At 45.8% G+C, this 20234-nt stretch overlaps 1 protein-coding gene across 1 annotated transcript; it reads left to right on the forward strand.

The window, feature by feature from the left end:
• Positions 1 to 2636: 2636 nt before the first annotated feature.
• On the forward strand, positions 2637 to 14835 carry LOC118791949 (jun dimerization protein 2-like). Its single transcript, XM_036549528.1, has 4 exons — positions 2637 to 2734; positions 12109 to 12322; positions 13435 to 13539; positions 14413 to 14835. The coding sequence occupies exons 2-4, from the start codon at positions 12128 to 12130 to the stop codon at positions 14596 to 14598; spliced, it is 486 nt and encodes a 161-aa protein (XP_036405421.1). The 5' UTR covers positions 2637 to 2734; positions 12109 to 12127; the 3' UTR covers positions 14599 to 14835.
• The last annotated feature ends 5399 nt before the right edge of the window (positions 14836 to 20234 follow it).

Here is a 20234-nt window from a genome sequence, read left to right on the forward strand (position 1 = left end):
CTGCTGTAGTACCCTTGGGAAAAGTACTTAAATCAATGTACACATGCCTCATTACATTATCCAGTTGTGTAAATGGATAATACATAAACATGTACGCTTTGCAAGTCGCTCACACATCTACTTAGAAGGGGGTAACCAGTTACAGCATTGCTGCTTTTTCTGGTTTTGTGAACAGCCTCAGGTGTTTTCAGATGCTCAGTGAGATCGGGGTGGCCTTTGTAAATGGAAATGGAATTTGTAAAAGGATTGCGCAAGCCATTTGAAATCATGTGTGCAGCTGTCCAGTCTGATCCCCTCAATCAGCGCCATGGTTTCCGCTCTCTGCTGAGTAAACTGGTGCGCGTGCGTGTGTCACAGTGATATGCTGGAAAAAAAAAAAACTTGGGCAAACAGATTCCGGCAAGAGACGTTCCCAAACACTGGAGCTTGAGCTGAGGGTTAGGCCACCAGCATGTTCAGGGCAGAAACAGTCGGCCCCTTGCAACGGAGAGGCAAATCATTTCAGCTCAAACTGACGAACTGTTTACTAAGCATCCTTATTCCAATATTTAGTTTTCTGTATTGGATTAAATTGTGGAGGGACATGATTACAGTGAAGTGGAATTTCATCTGTCTTAACCCAAAGCATAGCACAGCAGATTGCGGCCAGTTCCATTTCACTACAGTCAAATGAAGAAATCAGTAGAATTCCAATTCATTAATTGAAAAATCTTCATGGAAAATGGTGGCCAATTTTCAATTCAATGAATTGACTGAATTGAAATGGAATTGACCCCAACTATCGGACCAACAGTTCTGTCTTTTAATGCAGTTGGAGGCATTTTAGTTTTTTGATCAGACACCAACACATTGCCTGAAACATGATTTAGCAAAAGAATAATGGCCTTTGACCAAATACGACTCCAAGGAAATACCCTCTTGATAAAGTTTTAAAGAGGCATTTGACTAACACACCCACAGAGGAGATAAAAATATAATATAATTAGGTGAATTTGCCTGAATTTGACACACTGAGAACACTTACAAGCTTTATACTCTGGCTCAAGAGTATTGAATAAAGGTATAGGTCTCATTTGACTGAACCACAAAGGGAGCTGCAAGGGATGGCTGCTCAACAGTCTGTCACTTCAGACCCTGGCTTGTGTCACAGATGTTGCTCTGCACAAGCCAAAACAGACTATATTTACCGCACACGTCTGTGCAGATCTTAGCAATTGCTTGGCAGGAAGGTAGGAAATTTTCGAGAGTGCTCCTTTTGGTATGTGTGCTGGTGGCCATTTCCTAAAGTCACATGTATGAAACAGAAAAGATGTTGACCAGTAGAAATACGATGTCATGTAACTTCTCTCTGTGCTCTGTGTTTAGCAGTCGGATATAACCTACAGGCTGCGGTGTTGTATGCTAGCAACAGGCCCTGGCTACAATCCCTGGCTATATGTAAGAGATTTCTTGAATATGGGTCTGATTTGACCTGTAGGATTTGTCTAGTCTTAGCATTGCATTTGGGTGTCTCTAGCAGGATTTGGAGAGACTGCAGTGTTGCTACACGGCAACGTCTCCTGGCAATATTCCCTGTGGGAAGGCAGGATAAGCTGGGTAATTGTGGGTAGTTAGGGTTTGCCTTTCAAATTATTCCTTGAATTGAAATCCTGCCAGGTAGGGCTGATTACCTTTCCTTCCTCTGAGCCCAATGTTGCTGGAGGCAAGTTTCAGTGATTGTGCAGATGCAACTCTGCACCACTGTGCAATAGTGGATAGTGCACAGGCCTTGGAACCAGATGATTGCAGGATTGAATCCCAGGTGAAAGTATATTGCTATGCTGAATGCTCAGCTATACAGCTGTGAGATTTTTAAGTTTTTACCATCTAAAAGCATCTACCATGATGAAATAATGATAATGACAAAAATGCAATTGATGCACTTGATATTTCCCATCATCCAATGTTTTCCCAAATGAGGATTTTACCAGTTTGGTACTCACAGTGCATGGTGGCTTAACTTCCCACTGAGCTCCTTATTACCAGGACTGAACAGCATGGTGAAAGAGACAGGCTAATAACATGCTTGTGCCAATATGTTCTCAACTGTTGTTTGCCACTACATTTCTGTTGAGACAAACTGAGGCCTTATGAGTGCAAATCATGGAGATACACCCAGAAGTATTCAAACAATACCTGTATCTAAGAGCTCAGACTTAATTGAAATTAAGTTAATTGAAAGGGAAAACCCCAGTTCAGCTATCATTTCAGTTTGTAAACATAGTCTGGCTTATGACACATAATGTATTGTGTATGGGTTTAGTCATAACCAGTCTGTGTTATTAAGGAAAGAAAAAAAAAAGGATTGTGGGGCTATTTATAGTGCTTATTTTTAAAGAAAATTTATGTTTTATTTTCTGGACAGTTGTTGTAGGGTAAAATCCGTGTGGTGTTTGTTTATTTACACAGGGGATCACTGGGCATTTCCATGAGCAAAAAGGTTTGTGCCGTGTTTTCTGGTTGCTAGGGGGCGGAGCGTTAATGTTTTTTTTCCTCTCCGACGTTGAGCTGTATTTTTACATCTGTGCTTACGTCTGGCTGGCAAAACTTGAGTTCCGCATTCCCAAACCCTCCCCGATACCGATCAGTATATAAGCGGGCTGATGTAACGATTCTCGCTCGCAAAAGTCAATCTGCTACTCAACTTCAGCCGGCCGAAAAAATTCGTACAAATCGGATTTAGGACCAAAGTCAGGTAAATGGAACTTTTTTGTGTATATACTGGCTCAATAATGGGGGCAGCACGCACGGATCTGAAATAAATTTCGGACACTTTAAAAACTTTTTTGTAACTCTGCAGTCTGCGATACGGCTGTGCTGTTCTGTCGGGACTGACTTGAGGAAATACAGCTCGTTAGATTCTTCATAGCCAGTAGAATGATAGCTGACTTAGTCGCTACATGTCAGAGTCTAGCAGTGTTCAAATAAGGTGTTTCTGCATTTCTCCAGTTTTCACCGATTTTAGTCCTTTGCTGATGTTCTCAGGTTTATCGCATGACAGAACATGCACAGTTACAGTTAGCTTGCTAAATAACATTATCTAACGTTTTCTGAAAGTTCCCTTACAAACAAGCGTATTAACAGTTAGTTAGCTATAACTGTAAAAGCATACAGAAATGTTCTGGCTAACAAGATGGCTATCGTTAAGGAATGTTTCATTGAGAGGGCAATGCCCGCAATTTCTTACAACCGAAGTAGTCAGTGCAGTAGAAATGAACGGCATTGTCCTGCTGCAGGAGTCTGTTACGTAACCCACCAGTTAGCCAGCAGCTAATCGCGGGCTTCCTAAATGAACGAGACTGAAACTAGCTATCTCGCTAACTTCCGCTATTATCTCCAACGTTCATTTAGCTTTATACATGGCTGTGATTATTAGCTTTGTGTGTCAAGTGCTGGTGGACTAGTGGTTAAGAGTTAAATCCTCATTGTGATGGTTGCATTGCGAGTATGTGTGAATGAATTTGTCACGGAGATTTCACACACCAGCGCTTCGCCACTGACATCCTGCTGGCTAGTGTGCAAGCCGACGTTTGCAGCGTTGTGTTCTGCTCATTGAACAAGCTAAGGCACCTGGTGCTTAGCAAGTTAGCTACTCAGCCATTTAGGAGTATAAATTCAACGAACGGAAAGCATTGGATAGCGAGGGGATTTATTCATTTGCTGTAACTACGAAACAGAAGATTGCAAAAGTAAAATGGGAGATTGCGGTCATCGTTATTGTCATGATCAATAACAACCACAAACACATTTATTATTATTATTACTATTATTATTATTATTATTATTATTATTATTATTAGTAGTAGTAGTAGTAGTAGTAGTGGTAGTAGCAGTAGCAGTGTTGCTGGCTAATTGCACATGTGTTGGCGAAAAAGTACAACTCATCTTTGAACAATATTTTTTTTGTAAATTACACTTATAACGTGGATTTATTAATTTAGCATAACACATGCCAGTATTAATTTCAGTTAGATTTAAGGTGAGGAAGGTACTTTGATTTTATATATTCATGTGGTAAAACTTTCCAGGTTACTTTACCGTTTTCCTGTCTTGTAGTAATATTAAAACCAGATGCAGGAATATTTCAATATTTTGAGAAAAAAAAAAAAACATTTTGAATGTTTTGAAAAGTTCTTTCGTTAACTCCATTTTTCTTGTCACTCATTTCCAGTTTGATCTGTTACTTATAATACAGAATGGGAAATCCTATCCCCTGTTGATGTAGCAGCTGTTGAATGATATCACTCTTATAGAAGGATATTCCATCATTATGACTGCCCAACAGATGCTCTTCTTCAGAATGACTTCCATATCTTACAATTTTACATGTCATCCATTTATACAGCTGGATGCTTGCATAAGCAGTTCAGAATAAGCACCTTGTGTAAGGATTCAGCAGCACTTCCCCACTGGGGGAATCGAACTGGCAACCTTTGGGTTACGAGCTCTTTTCTTTTTCACTGATTTGACTCATACCAAGGCACAGCAATGGGTGAAAAGGCACTAGGTGAAACAAGGATTTCAGTTTTGGAGAAAAGATGCTCACCACTCGCCAAAATGAAACAAAGGACATGCCTTTCCTGAGGTACTGCTGGGGTGTTGCATTAGCTGAAAAAAGAAACCCTGCATTTTTCTGTCTCCCCCCTCATTAACTTGACGGTTAGAAGGACGACACAGCCCGGTTTGGTTTCACTTTTAATACACTGTCTGTTAATCACTCACAGACTGCTCTCATTTCCCAGGAACACTTGCTTTATTAGTAAAGCATGTGTAGCCTGTTTTCTGGCACAGTTTTTCCGAGGCTGAAGACCTGTTCCCCCTCAAATTCAGCAGCTGCTACACAGCTCTACTGTGTTAGACGAAAGATTGTCTCCCTGCAGTCTTTGATTCGTTCCTCCTTTTGCTTGATTTGTTGTCCGCTGTAGACAAAAGCTTGCTCGTTTGAGGTTTGCGGGAGCGGCTAATAGCGTGAGTGCTGAAGTGCATGTTGACATCATTAATGGGCGCCCACCGCAGTGTCACGCCGTGGCCCTTACACATGGTTTATAAACAGATTCAGAACTTTTTACGTTTGAGACAAACAACAGATAAATGTGACACAGATGTTCAAAGTAATTTGCCGTCATGGTAATGGTAACTAAAAAGAATGAGAATTCATATTCAGAGAAGTTATGGAAGTCTGTAGTGTGAAAATACTGATATCCCCTGGGGTTCTGATTTTCATTCCTGGCTTGTGAATTAGTTCCATATAAAAGGGTGTTCACAAGAAAAGATGATACTTCCCAAAAGCGTGGGCTACATTGTAACCCTTTGCAGGCACATCAGAGTTGAGCTGTCTGGCTGTGCTAGTTGTGATGTGCTGTTAGCCCTCATGGTGGATGGCGTTCCACGCTGCTGAAATGTTGCCAAGACTAGTATGGAGTCCCACCTGCTAGGTGATTGGCTTGATGCACCGGCCAATCAAAAACAGACCCTGGCAGGCTTCCGAAGACCTGCAGTGTTTTTCGCATAGGACATTTAAAATTACATCCGAGGGTGTGAGAGACCATGTTCAAGCAGAACATTGCTCCTGAAATATTCGCCCGTTCCATGCATGCTTTGTTTATTTGCCTGGTAGGTGCCCCTTCCCAGGGCAGCACGCATAGCTTACATTCTTACATGTTATCCATTTATACTGCCAGATATTTGAGGCATTTCAGGTTAAGTGCACTCCTATAGCATGCATACCTACCCCACCAAGATTTGAACCTGTGACCTCCAGGTTGTGAGTTTCTCAACTGCTGCAGCACACTGCTGTCCATGCTGAGACTTTCAGGCGATTATGTGCGCTTACACACTAAGGGGTGACGAATAGTTCTGCGCGCATTGTCTGTTGCAGCAGGGAGGTTCCGCGTCTGCAAAAAATATCCCATCCATAAACATGTCACCGGGGTCGGAATCCGGGTGGCATTCAGGATGTTGCGTACCACCGCTGTCCCGTTTCCGCACAGGCGGGATGCCTCTGTGGAGGGAAAATCGTCTGCGAGGTGACGTAGCTGAGTGGGAGGGAAAAAATGGGAGAGCCCTCGGTTTATTTCGGGAAATGTCACCAAGAGTGAGTGTTTGGAGATTAGGCTGGGTGAACTGTGCGGGGGGAGATGTCACAGCTCAAGGCCACTGTTGTCAATGGTCAACTTTGATTCCCTCCATTGATATACACAGGCTTTTTTCAATAGTTCCTATCATGTGCTCCTAGCCAAGTGGAACTGCATAAGATAAGATTTAATATTGGTATATACCCCAAAGGTGATACATTACCCAGCATTAAAACAATGTAAATATGTTAAAATATGCTTATAGTAGATGTTGCATGTGGTAATGGATGTACCTTGCTGAAGTACCACTTAAGGAATCAGATCTGTAGCATTTTTTGGTAAAAAGCTCAGTTTCATAAACATTGTTCTATCTTGCTGCTGAATTTGATGTGGGACGTGTGTGGAGGGGCTGGATAACTCTGCATGGAAGCAAACTGGAATGAACTCCAGAGAGAGGAGTTGGCTGCGGTCTATCTGATGTGGTCCCACGAGGATGTGCCGAAAAAAGCATGAAAAATACACCAAAGGCCCCAAAATCCTCCTCTCCCATTGCGTAACCCTGGCGATTGCTTTAGTGTTGCCTGGTCTCCATCGAAACCCTTTTTTCAAGCGCAGTCGTCACACATGCAGCTTCTTGGAGGTTGCGTAAACTGAGGTCAGGCCGTTGTTGTGGAAAACGCTTTTGCGTCTTACGATTACGAGCGCTGGGTTTCGCGTAAAACGGAGTCAAAAAAAGATGTTTACATCTCTCTTGTTCAATACTTAACAAGTGTCCCCCCTCCCCCATCTGTACAGTAAAGTCCCAACCCACTTGTAGGTAGTTATCACCATATGGCTCTTTTTGTTAAGAGGTCGGACTCTCTCTGTCAGCAGTTTCATTACAGTGGAATGAACCCTTTCTACTTTTTGGGGCAAAGTGCTGTTGCTTGCACTGCCTACGCGGCCTCTCTTGCATTGGGCTGCTCTCCTGTCACCTCTGATGTGTCGGTTGGGTGTGAAGGGAGGCGCGAGAAATTCGTGCAAGTTGAAAGCGAGCTGTTTGACGGCCCCAGGGTGTGCGGCACGCTTCCTGTACTTTACGTAAGGTGTGAGCGCTGTCACACCAGTGAGGTGGTTCGACCTCAGACCTCAAACGTCGGGCCTCGATGCTGGCTGAGAGACCGGATTGATGGAAGATGGAGGAAGGGAGCCGTGGTTGTGTTTTGCAGGTGTTCCACCCTGCACATGTGGGGAGCTGCAGTTCCACAATGTCATGCTACCACCCCGCACCCCAGATGACCTCCTCCTCAACAGTGCAAGCCGTTTGCAAAGTCGCGTCCTCGGGGAGAGGGCTGACGTTGGACCTCCTCTGACACGGTCAGGTTTTCTCATTAGCCGTGCCGTTGGTTCACCCAGCATCCTAATCCCACACACGTGAGGGGGCTGGGTGTGACCCTTGGAAGAGACGTTTTTAGGGAAGGAGTGGGACGGTCAGGTGGTGCTTGCTGCCCCAACTGTGCCATTGCAGACAACAACACGAAAGCGGCAATGGCAGAGAAATTTAAGACCCGCGAGTCCTGTGGCTTCACCGGGTTTTACTGCAGGCAGCTGGCTGGCGAGTGGCAGCAGACAGCCTCCTACAGCTGCCCTGCAGAGTAATCCATGAGGGTCTGAATGTCTGGGCAGCACAAGAGGAGACTGACGGGGTCAGTCCCAAATGCAGAGAAGCGTAGCTCTATTCCCTTGTCACCTGGATTGCTGCTTCCCTCCTGTTGTCTTGTTTTGGGCAGGGCTTGGTTTCCCAGAACCACTCTGTTATAGTCAGCACACAGAATCTGCTGTCACTCTGTGGTCGAGACACCACCACATTGATGACTGTACCACACATGTATATGGGTATGTCTTCTACATACCCATATACCCATTTGGTTGAGACTCATAATGCACAAAATCTTGTGATGGAAAGGGGACAACATAGTCCTAGAGATTCTTCAGAGGTCAGGGTCACCGTCGCTTGAGCGCGGGCGGCGACCATTCAGGATGGGGCATGGGGACAAGGACACGTCTTGGCCGACAGCTTGATAATTGTTAACGTTCAACTGAGCTGCGGGAAGAGTAATGTTCTGTGTTTCCGTGGTGATATACGTGGGGAGAAGGAGCGAGGTCCGTAGAGTCCGCCCAGGCCCGCCAGAGGAGGGCTGGGGCCAGCAGTGCCGCTTTCGCAACCTCTCGCTCTCGAGAGCGGGGTGGCCAATCAAGGGGCCCGAAATGCTCTGCTGCAGTGTGTGTCCTACTGATGCTGCCCAATCAAGGCAAAGGCCTCCAGCACAGACTCCTGCTTGCTTTATTTCCCTAATGCACTGCCATCGGAAAAGCCAATATCAGGCATAGAGAACAGACCGAACACACCGCACAATCTTAGCAGCTGGAAAAGAACGGGACACAGTCCCAGTTGGACAAGCTCCAAGGCACACCAGTGTACATGCAGATTATAATGCAGCAATACAGAAATGCACAGAGAGAGATTCATGTTCACACACACATATACACCACGAACAGATTCACATGTACAGATCCACAAGCTCCTGCACATGTGCAGGCAGCGAAAGACACACACACACGCGCACACACACACACACACACACACACACACACACACACACACATACATACGTACGTATATACATACACATGTGGAAATGGAAAGCACACACAAGCCAAAAGCCCCAAACATGAGTAATCCTGGGCCTGTGCCAGCTATCCCTGAGTGCAGCTCTGTTCTGCTCTGTGAGCTGGGGGCCGATGTTTGGGTGCACGCCCCGCTGAGGCCCCTCAGCCACCCCTCAGCGGCCGCGGAAAGTGGCAGCGCTCTGAGTGGACCCCTTTATCCTGTGGTGAGTGCTCGGGGGGCCTCCGGCATCGGTCTTCTCTGTGCGACCGTGGCAACACAGCAGGAGCATTGCATCATCAAAGGGAAGCCGATCCTCAGCAGAGCCCCGGCGACGAGAGAAATTCCCCGCCGTGTTCGATGAGAAGGGAAGCTTCTGACATCCTGTCCTCATTACTGTAAAGTCTTGCCCGGATGCGTTCTGTGGAATCCGAACAAGGACAGTTCGACTTTTCTCAAAAAGCCCAGGCTGAGTTCCCATTAATTTTGCATTTGACGCCCGTTGTCCTCCTTTAAACTTCCTGTTCATTTGCCTTTCGAGGGAGGACCGCCTTTAGGGGATTTCTGTACCTGTTTTGCCAGGCATTCTGTTCTCTGTTTTGGGTGGGGCGGGGTGTGGAGCAGAGAGGGGACTGTGGGAGGAGTAGGTGGAGGTGCTGGTGCAGGGGGTGGGGAAAGATGGGGGGGGGGGGGTGTTGGAGTTCAGGAAAGGAGAAACACACTGGAAAAGCTACAAGCTCTGTCGGTTTGGCTGGGGTGTAGGGGCAGCGCACTCCAGCCTCTGCCATGATGGTCCCTGCGTGGCTTGGGGGGGGGGGGGGGGCATGAGCACTGGGCCAGAACAAGGCCCCAGATTGCCATGGCAGACCTCCTCGGATGTCAGCTTTGCAACTCGTGCTCAACTTGCTGTCAGTAGCATCAAAACAGTGTTGAACAGGCACTACAAAGCAGACTTACGCAGGACTGTTGAAACAGTGTTGAACAGTGTTTAGAAACCAGACTGATACAGGACTGTGAGTGTTGGCTTCGGAAGTCCAAGTGCACTTACCCTGCTGTCAGTGATGTCAAAGCAATGTTGAACAGGCTGTAGAAATCAGTCTGATTTGGGTTGACTGAGGTGACGTGAACAGACCGCTGTGTGACAGTCACCCCCCCCCCCCCCCCGGCCATCTCCAGAGTCCCTCCCCAGCAGCCAAGAAGTCGGGCCCATAGCAGGAAGGATGTTGGCAGGAGAACAAGAATGACGAGGCGGAGGTGGGGGGATTGGCGGTCTCGCAGCCACACAGGACGACGCATGCTGGGGTGGGGGGGGCTGGCGTGTCTCAGCACCGTCGTCCACCGCCACACTCCTTGAGGCCAAGCTGGGAGTGCGTCTGGGTCTGACTCTCAGCAGGGCTGCCTCTCGCACTGCCTGTCCAGAAATAACATGTTGGACCTGCCAAACGCACTGTAAAAGGAGGCATAGATACAGCCTGAAAAAAATGACAGAACTAAGCCATGAAACAGGCTGTTGGAGACTGGCTCCAGCCTCCAGCACCTCAGCAGTTTGTGCAAGACTGCCTGGAGGCCAGCTGGACCCTAGAGCACTGCTTGTGTGGCAATCAGTGCAATAGCATTAGCGCAGACAACTAAAAACTGGCAAATGGGCGGGACTGGGAATAGCAACCAATGAAATCAGTGCTGAGAAAGCCTGTCTGAAAGGAAAAATCACTCATTTTGCCTTTTTACATGACACCCTTGATCGTATGGCTCAGATGTCGTTAATTTATACAAATGGGAATTTACCAAAGCATATTTGGTCAGGTGCTTTGCAACAGTGGTGGTCCACCTGGGAATCACACCTGGAACCCCTTGGTTATGAGCCTTGCTCCTTACCACACCTCCACACTGCTGCTTCCAGCAGTCTTTTAGAATACGGTTATGTAAGGTCAGTTCTCCTTTTTTTTTTCAAATTTCCTTGTTCCTGTCTTTGGAAGCCGTTAGAGGCTTTGTCCCATGTTTACAGGGTTTCTTGTGCAAGCGAATTCAGTTAGTGCTACAGCAAGGAAGAGAGAGGGCCAAAATGCGCAAACTTGACCACCTCTGTTGAGAAATTTAGTCAATCATTCATCTGGTTCTTTGGCCGGCCACGATCAGACTAACCTGTGGAGGTTACGTCTCACATTTTACCCTCTCGTTAAATTTCCTGAAGCGGTTCCCGTAAGGGATGCATTGATGACTGCACTGACTCTCCCAGGTTTGGAACCTGCAATGTCCCGGGCTCAAGTCCAGCTCCCCAACGACTGTTGATAGTGGAAACAGGGGAGGGAGCTCCACTAGTGTTTTGTGTCCTTGTGTGTCTGTTTGGGGGCCGCCTACTCCTGGCTTGTAGCTGAAGGGCATTTTGTAAATACACTCTCTTCTCTGGATGTTATATGTAGACATTTATGTCCTGTAGATTGTATACGTGCTTTTTCAGAAACCTGGAAACTTACGTTTGTAGATATTGCTACATCCTTGGTGTAGTCCTGTGTTTGCTCGGTGAGGTCCCCGTAGCTGTTCTGCAACAGTAAATCAAAACGTCCTTGTTAATCCAGTCAGTAGGAGTCAGAACACGGTTCTGATCCGGTGGGAGGTTAAAGTGGACGAGCGGAGACTTGCGATGAGGGCTGGTCGCAGCGCTGCCAGGCTGAGCTGTAGGAAAACGCCCTTATAGATGGGAGGAGCAGGAAAGGGAGGAGGCACGGCAAGGCCCGTGTCCTGACCACTGGATGAGTGATGGCCCTGAAGTCATGCCAGCGTGACCGAGCAGCATTGTAGAGTGACAGAAGAGGATTGCCTCAGGTCACGGGGAGGGCGACACCGCTGTCAGCGTGCCCAGGTTGCTGGTGTCTGGCTGATGGGGCCGAAGAGGGAGAGACATTTCCTCCGCCTGCTCAGGATTTGGGGGGTTCAGGGTCAGAGGTTGTTATTTCAGGACTTTTGGTAGGGGGATGGTTTGGGGAAGTTTCATGGATTTCAGACCAGCAAGTGTTTTTTTTTTTTTCTTCATTTCATTTTCTTACTACCCCCTTTTTGAAATTCTCTTGGACTCATCCTCCCATCCTCATCTCTCTTTCTTTGTCTTCTTTCCTGTCTTTTTCCTTTTTTCGCTTTCTTTTTTGTTCATCTTCCTTTCTCTTCCTCTCTTCCTTTTTAGTGTTCTTTCCCTCCCTCTCACTAACTCACTCTCTCAGTCTATGTGTGCAGGAGGGGGCGGGCAGCTCTGTATCCATGGAAATTATGCAAATGACAGTGTTCAGGTTTAATGGGAAGATATGGTTTTATTCAATCTTTTTCTCTCTCTCTCTCTCTCTGTCTCTCTCGCAGCTGATTGGTCCAGTCGGACATGATGCCAGGCCAGCTCCCTGACCCCTCCCTGACAGCTGGCTCTCTCCCCAGCCTCGGCCCCCTGGCCGGGATCTCCGCCACCACGCTGACCGACCAGCTCAAGCTCGCCGACCTTCGAGCCCTTGGGGGTGTGCTCTCCCCCCTACACTTCCTGGGGAGGCTGGGCAAGAGGCCCGGGTCTATCAAGGAGGAGGTGAGCATCAGGCGCACATTGAGGGGTGTGGGGGCTCTCCAGTAGGGACAACCATTTGTGCCCTGTTGGGCCTCATTCATATTGTCCACTTTGCTTGTTTCAGTTGGCTGGATTTACCATCGTCTTTCAGCTACAGCTCAGCTATTCCTTTGCATGTTATACCGGACTTGCACTCTTTTTTTACTCCTCTAAGGAATTTTCTACTGTGTAAAGGAGAGTGTGAATTGCACATTGGCTCAGTGCTGCATCCAGTCCTGGGCAGCACTGTAGTGGCAGATGGGCAGGTTGCCTCAGAATGCGCTCTCTCTGGGCTGTCTGCAGCTTATGTGGCCAGACGCAAGCTTGGCTTCTCAGGATGTTTTGGCTATCCCAGCTACAGCTCCAATGTCATGAATCCGAAATGCACACAGTTCACAAATCCCTCTGTGCTCCGTAAATGGAAGTTTTGATTCTTCTGATTTTTGTCAGGACTAAGCAGGCAGTTACTAAATTGCTACTTGGGTGACGTTCAGCAAATTAAGAGAACATATTCTTGTAATGCCAAAATTTGAACATTTACAATAGTGTTGGACGGAGGTTTCTCAACTTGGCCTCAAATAACTTTAGTGGCAACAAACTGCAGCATTACCCAGAGCGTCTGTAAAGGCTATGTAACAGAACGACAGTGCCCCCAGGTGGGCAAAACTGAAAATGCATGAGAAAGGTTCAATGGAACATATGGTTCAATGGAACTTCTCCGCAAAGGAGAAGTTATGTGGTTGCCTGTCGGTTTGTCTGTCTGTCTGTGAAAATCTGACTGTGAAAATCAGTCACACTCGTTGTAACTAATTGAAATGATTGGCTGTGGGAAAAGAGACCAACGATCTGTAATGTCATGCTGACATGACAACTTGTAAGGGAGGTATGCTGTAGGTAGGCGCTCTAGGTAGTACCACAAAGATGTTACAAAGTCTCTGTATTAAAATAAATGGACACCTCATAGGTTTTGCTGAATATAAGATGGGATAAATATGTTTTATTAAATGGAAGGGTTTTCCTGGCACAGACAGGTATTGAGCTGGTGGGATACGTTATTACTGTTAATATATTGGATGTTGTTCTTCCTCCTGCAGAGGGATGAGGATGAGGAGAGGAGGAAACGAAGGCGAGAGAAGAACAAGGTGGCTGCAGCGCGGTGTCGGAATAAAAAGAAGGAGAGGACGGACTTTCTGCAGCGGGTGAGTTTGCCCCGTACCTGTGGGTGAGGGTGGGGTTTTCTGTCTCTGCTCCTGTCCTTAGCACCCACAGCTCTCGCACAACAAACACACAACACTTAAAAAGCCCAGTTTCAGGTCTTAATGTACCCTCATTACAAAACTGCTGCAATAACGAATATAATGGTTTGACCGTGACACCCTTTCTTCCATTGCGGAAGTCCTCTACATCAAAGATGACTTTCTTTGTACAGCATAAGGAGGTCCTCTCTTGGATTACTATTGGAGGTCTGCTCATTTGCCCAATGACGTTTAGACTTAACTGGATGCATTGAGCACAACTGAGGCATAATTGTGAATCTGATGTGCTGTTTTACTTGTAAAATGGGGAATGTGTCCTTTTAACGTCACATGACCAGCACAACTTCCCCCATAACATAAGTGATTTCAATTGCAAAGAAAGACTCTGTGGCCTGTGGAAAATATAGGTAGTTTTTTCTGAGCCCCCCCCCAGCAAAGTTTGCATACCTCTGGTGGCACTTGTTGTGACAGTAAAAAAAAAATGCATCTACCCTGTTGAGCATATGTTAGAGACATAAAGAGTTGACTGCTTTTTCATGAAGATGTCCAATGAAGCAAGGGTTTGCTGTAGCACCCCAACTCTACTGCAGCTGGTCATGTTATTTCTTTATTGTTTTAATATATTTGCATGGCAGGCATAAGTATTGAAATTGACCTGGAGACGTAACTTAGATTACGATTAATTTATACAGTCAGATATTTACTGAAGCAATTCGGGGTACAACCGCAGTTTCACCCTGGTCCTTACTGCTGTGCCACATTGCTGATCTGCGGTTGCAGACTGTGCTAATTGCCCCTCTTCCCCTCCCCCCGCAGGAGTCGGAGCGGCTGGAGGTCCTGAACTCAGAGCTGAAGGCTCAGATCGAGGAGCTCAAGCATGAGCGGCAGCAGCTGATCGTCATGCTGAACCGCCACCGCCCCACCTGCATCGTGCGGACCGACAGCGTCAAGACCCCCGAGGGCGAGGCCAACCCCCTGCTGGAGCAGCTGGGAGCCAAATGAGGGCCCCCCCCGCCCCACCCTGTGACTTATTTACTGTGCCGCTCCTGCCAGTGGCTGCCAAGCTCAGACCTCTGGGCTTTTTGCGTTTTGGGGAAAAGACGTGACTCCTGCCTCGGGTTCAAGGGGGCCCGTTTCAGCTGGGGCTACCCGACATGATCGGATGTTGGCGGGGTCGTTCTTTTCTTTCTTTCTTTCTTGTAGTTGAAGTCTCCCGCCATGGAATTTGCTGCCATCGCTACAGACAAACAGACGGGAAGAAATGAAACATCAAAGAAACAACACAAAAAAACTGACTAAACCAGGCCGTCGTCTGTTGTTGAGGAAACACTAAATCAGCGTGGCGGTCTGCCACAGGTACTCGGACAGAAGCGGAGTGTTGCCCTTTCATTTTCAAGCGCATAGCCGTCGAAATAAACACTTGTAGTATTTTATAATGCTGATGTATATTCTGCCCTTGACAAATGGCAGTCTCCGGTTGATCCGCACTGTGGTGACGCAGGCGTCATGAAAGAACATATATTTGAATTGTTTACAGTCTTGCCGGTTTTGTTTTCATTGTTACTTCTAATTTTCCATTATATTTTCATGTTTTTATACTGCTATATATATGTATTGTATAAAAGAATATGATATGTATTCACTAGATGTGATGCATTTTACATTTGAGTTACAGACAGATATAACGATTGTTGTTTTTTTACTATGATGAATCATTGTTGCGTTGCTGTTTGCACGGTTATGAAAAGAGAAGTGGAAAATATCCATTCCTGGCCGAATGGGTTGTCAGTGTCCATTTTTGTATATGTAATATGTATGTCATTGATACTCTTCAATAACAATTAAATATTATTTTCAAAAGATAAACGATCTGTCTCGTTTTACTGCTGACTTGGACCTTACCATCGATTGTTTTTTGCTCAAAGCGGTCACCGTATCGTCGTGCAAGCCTGCGCCGCTCCCGTGAATGCCCATGACGGTGGTGTACAATCGATTCATAACTATAGAGGACTTGGCTTGTCGATTGCATCCGAAGCATTCCTGAGACAGACTCTTTCTCGTTCGTTACTCTGCTGAACCGCAGCCATAAGTGTAATGCCGGTAAGATAGCTGCATCCTGACAGCGGAATTACTGTGGTGCGTTGGAAACACATTGCGGTTGCGCAAAGCCACCTGGAACAGAACGTTCCCAATACTGATTGCGGAAGACTGCGCTTGTATTTTGGGTGCTGCATCAACACATGTCAGAGCCATATAGGAGATACGAATCTCAAAAAAGAAAAATTAACTGCCACACAATAGGAATACAATTCTGAGATGTAAGGATGACTTGCACGTAGGCCTTACACTGAAACTGGAAATCCTTTACTTAAATCAGTTTGGATGTTAACCCGAAATGGTGTGCATGAACAGGGAAATAACAGGTTCAACAGCACGTCTTAGTCCCATACAAAACAATATCCAAATTCCCCACCTTCATTGTAACTGTGAATGTAGTTACCTCGTTACAAGGGTAAAAAATGATGCACAATAATGAACGATGCGCTTTATTTATACAGCTTTTATCGTATTTGTAAATTAATATTTACAAGACAGTTCAACAAAATGAACCGGAATCATTTAGCCGCATGTCAACGTGGATACAGCTGCAGATATGCCAATTTTCACATTTAGCTCTCTGTCGTATGGCGAACGCTCTCCAACTCGAAATAGAACTCGTGTGACGTCACACCGCTGTGAGATTCAAATTATGTCAGATCACTTCCGACTCTCGCCGGGCGCTGTGGTTTCTTTCTCTGTGAAACAAACGAATTTTGTGAAATGAGAACTGTGTTGATACAACACTGCTGAAGTTTCCCAATTACTGACGTTAAACTGAATCAGCTGAGCTGACCCCATGTTGCGCTTAGGGAGAGTTGCTAGTCCTGCTGTTGAAGCTTATGCTAATGGTTAATGTTAATGGTGCTGTTTAACCGTTTGATTTTATTGTATGCTATGTAATATGTCATGTCAACCTCGCCAGCCACTGTAAACAAGACCGAGTGCGAAATCAAACAATAAACGATTACATTTAAGAAAAAAATCGACAGAAATGAAGATTTGGTTTTTGTTAATAATCCAGATCACATCTGTACGTTCAGAAACGAAAGGCCTGCCCTAGCCCCCACTTACAATAGCCTAATATTTGTGAACTCTTCGGGTTGTACGTTGGATAGTTTCACATCAATTGTTATTGGGAATAAGAAGGAATTTAGGATGCATGAAATGTCTTGCATGGATCTTTTTAATGCACAGACACTCTTTGCTGTATCTTTTACGAAAGGCCACAGATTAATTGAATATACAAGTGAAATCATAATATTTTCAAATCTCGCACCTATACATAGAAATTTTCTAATGAGATGAAGTGGGTCTTAAAGATTTTGGGATGATGGGGAGGCCAGGCTGTGTTGGTATTGCTTTATTCTAATGAAGGTTGGACTGTTGCACTATTGTATTACAATTCAGAGTGTTCACACGCGCCTTACACAAGCTGTGCCGTAGACAAGAGAAAGTGTTGGAGCATCTGGAGGGAAGTAAATTAAATGTTAGGTCAAGTAACATTTATTATGACGGTAGGTCTACATAAGAGTATTCAACTTTAAATTCTATTTCTCAATATATGCAATTAAGGCCAGTTCAAACATAATGTTGTGCATGAGTCGCCGAAAACAAAGATGAAAACAATTGACTTCAGTTGCACAGAAATCCAATTTGTCGACGCGTGACATATTATCGATTGTCTTTGAATTTCTCCGATCCGGAATTCAACAGGTGACATCACGCCGATGCGCGCTTGAGCTGCTTTGAAATCTCGTCTGTCTCCCGCCGGGCGCAGTGGCGTGTGCCTGTAATCCAAGTTACTGGGAGGCTGAGGCTGGCGGATCACTTGAGCTCGGGGGTTCTGGGCTGTAGTGGGCTATGCCGATCGGGTGTCCGCGCTAAGTTCGGTATCGATATGGTGTTCCTGGGGGAGCCCGGGACTACCAGGTCGCCTAAGGAGGGGTGAACCGGCCCAGGTCGGAAACGGAGCAGGTCAAAGTCCCCGTGCCGCTCAGTAGTGGGATCGCGCCCGTGAATAGACGCTGCAGTTCAGCCTGAGCAATACAGCGGGACCCAGTCTTTTGCTGCTGTTTTCCGTTGACATTCCTTTAATTAGTCACGTCAGGTTATCATCAAGAGTAGCGCACAGAAAAGAAAGAAACCGGAGATGAATAACCGCAGATCCCTCTTGGATTAGTCCAAGAAAGTGGCAATGCGGCGCTTTAAAAAATAGAAAATATTCCGCTGCTCGTTTCGCCGACTAGTGGCGATAACTTCCACTCAGGCTCATCACAAATGCGCTTAATGGAGAAACCCAAGGTGGTCGCTGTTTGACGTGAGGGATCTGCAGACAACATACATCACTAGTTAGAGCGACCAATCTCGCTTGATGTAGCCCAATAAAATATGAAGGAAAACAGTGACTTCTTTCTCTGTGAAAGAAACGGATGTAAGTTGTGAAATGAGAAATATGTGATGACGGTTCCCAATTTTGACATTGAACTGATTCAGCCGAGCTGCAGTTCGGGGCTTGAAAAACCCCATCTTGCGCTTAGGGAGAGTCACTACTCCTGCTGTTGAAGGTTACGCTAATGTTTTATGTTAATGGTACTGTTTATGCATCTGGTTTTATTGATTACAATGTATTATTTTATATGTTAATGTCGCGTGTCACTCTAAATGAGACCGAGTACTACACAAAGCAATAAACGATTCATTAAAAAAAAAACGACAGAAATGAAGATTTGAGTTTCTTTTAAGAATACGAGTCACATATGAATCTGTACGGTTAGAAACGGACGGCCTGCCCTAGTCCCCACTCACGGCTAGTATTTGTGAACTCATAGGGTTGTACGTTCGATAATGTCAGATCAATTGTTGTTGGGAATATGAAGGAATTTCAGGTTCATGAAATGCCTTGCACGTTTTTTTTTTTATCTGGACAGACTCTGTTTGAATGCTGCATCATTTGCCAAAGTCCACAAATAAAGTGAGCATACAAGTGAAGTCATACTATATCAAATGTGGCACATCCACATACAAATTTTCTAATGAGATGAACTGGTCTTAAAGATTGTGGCATGATGAGGAGACCAGACTGTGTTGGTATTGCTTTATTCTAATGAAGGTTGGACTGTTGCACTATTGTATTACAATTCAGAGTGTTCACACGCACCTTACACAAGCTGTGCCGTAGACAAGAGAAAGTGTTGGAGCATCTGGAGAGAGGTGAATTAAATGTTAGGTCAAGTCACATTTAATATGACACGAGGTAAGTGTAAAGTGTAAACTATGTATCTCTCTGGATAACAGCGTCTACTAAATACCAATAATGTAATGTAATGTATGGTATGTTTAAATAAGAGTATCCATTTTAAACTTTATTTCTCAATATTTGCAAAGGCCAGTTTAAACAGAATGTTGTGTTTGAATCACCAAAAACGCAGTTGAAAAGACTTGACTTCAGTTGCACAAAATCCATTTTGTCTACGCGTGACATATTATCGATTGTCTTTGAATTTCGGAATTCAACAGGTGACGTCACGCCGATGCGCGCTTGAGCTGCTTTGAAATCTCGTCTGTCTCCCGCCGGGCGCAGTGGCGTGCGCCTGTAGTCCAAGTTACTGGGAGGCTGAGGCTGGCGGATCACTTGAGCTCGGGGGTTCTGGGCTGTAGTGGGCTATGCCGATCGGGTGTCCGCGCTAAGTTCGGTATCGATATGGTGCTCCTGGGGGAGCCCGGGACTACCAGGTCGCCTAAGGAGGGGTGAACCGGCCCAGGTCGGAAACGGAGCAGGTCAAAGTCCCCGTGCCGCTCAGTAGTGGGATCGCGCCCGTGAATAGACGCTGCAGTTCAGCCTGAGCAATACAGCGGGACCCAGTCTTTTGCTGCTGTTTTCCGTTGACATTCCTTTAATTAGTCACGTCTGGTTATCATCAAGAGTAGCGTACAGAAAAGAAAGAAACCGGAGATGAATAACCGCAGATCCCTCTTGGATTAGTCCAAGAAAGTGGCAATGCAGCGCTTTAAAAAATAGAAAATATTCCGCTGCTCGTTTCGCCGAATAGTGGCGATAACTTCCACTCAGGCTCATCACAAATGCGCTTAATGGAGAAACCCAAGGTGGTCGCTGTTTGACGTGAGGGATCTACAGACAACATACATCACTAGTTAGAGCGACCAATCTCGCTTGATGTAGCCCAATAAAACATCTTGGAAAACAATGATTTCTTTCTCTGTGAAAGAAACAGATGTTCACTATATGGCCAAAAGTGTTTGGACACCTGACCATCACACCTATATGAGCTTATTGGACATCCCATTCCAAAACCATGGGCATTAACATGCAGTTGCCCCCCAAACCCTTTGCAGCTATAACTGCCTCCACTCTTCTGGGATGGCTTTCCTCAAGATTTTGGAGTGTGTCTGTGGAAATTTGTGCCCATTCAGCCAAAAGAGCATTTGTGAGGTCAGGCACTGATGTTGGTCGAGAAGGCCTGGCTCGCAATTTCCGGTTCAGTTCATCCCAAAGGCGCTGGATGGGGTTGAGGTCAGGG

This window comes from Megalops cyprinoides, chromosome 17 (genome assembly GCF_013368585.1).
Source record: "Megalops cyprinoides isolate fMegCyp1 chromosome 17, fMegCyp1.pri, whole genome shotgun sequence".
NCBI classification, from domain to species: domain Eukaryota; kingdom Metazoa; phylum Chordata; class Actinopteri; order Elopiformes; family Megalopidae; genus Megalops; species Megalops cyprinoides.

Bases quoted from the DNA above. Each gene is read 5' to 3' on its own strand.
- LOC118791949 (XM_036549528.1), top strand. From the start codon at position 12,128: ATGATGCCAGGCCAGCTCCCTGACCCCTCCCTGACAGCTGGCTCTCTC. The intron at 12,323-13,434 runs GTGAGCATCAGG...TTCCTCCTGCAG, and splicing joins CCGGGTCTATCAAGGAGGAG to AGGGATGAGGATGAGGAGAG. The intron at 13,540-14,412 runs GTGAGTTTGCCC...CTCCCCCCGCAG, and splicing joins GGACGGACTTTCTGCAGCGG to GAGTCGGAGCGGCTGGAGGT.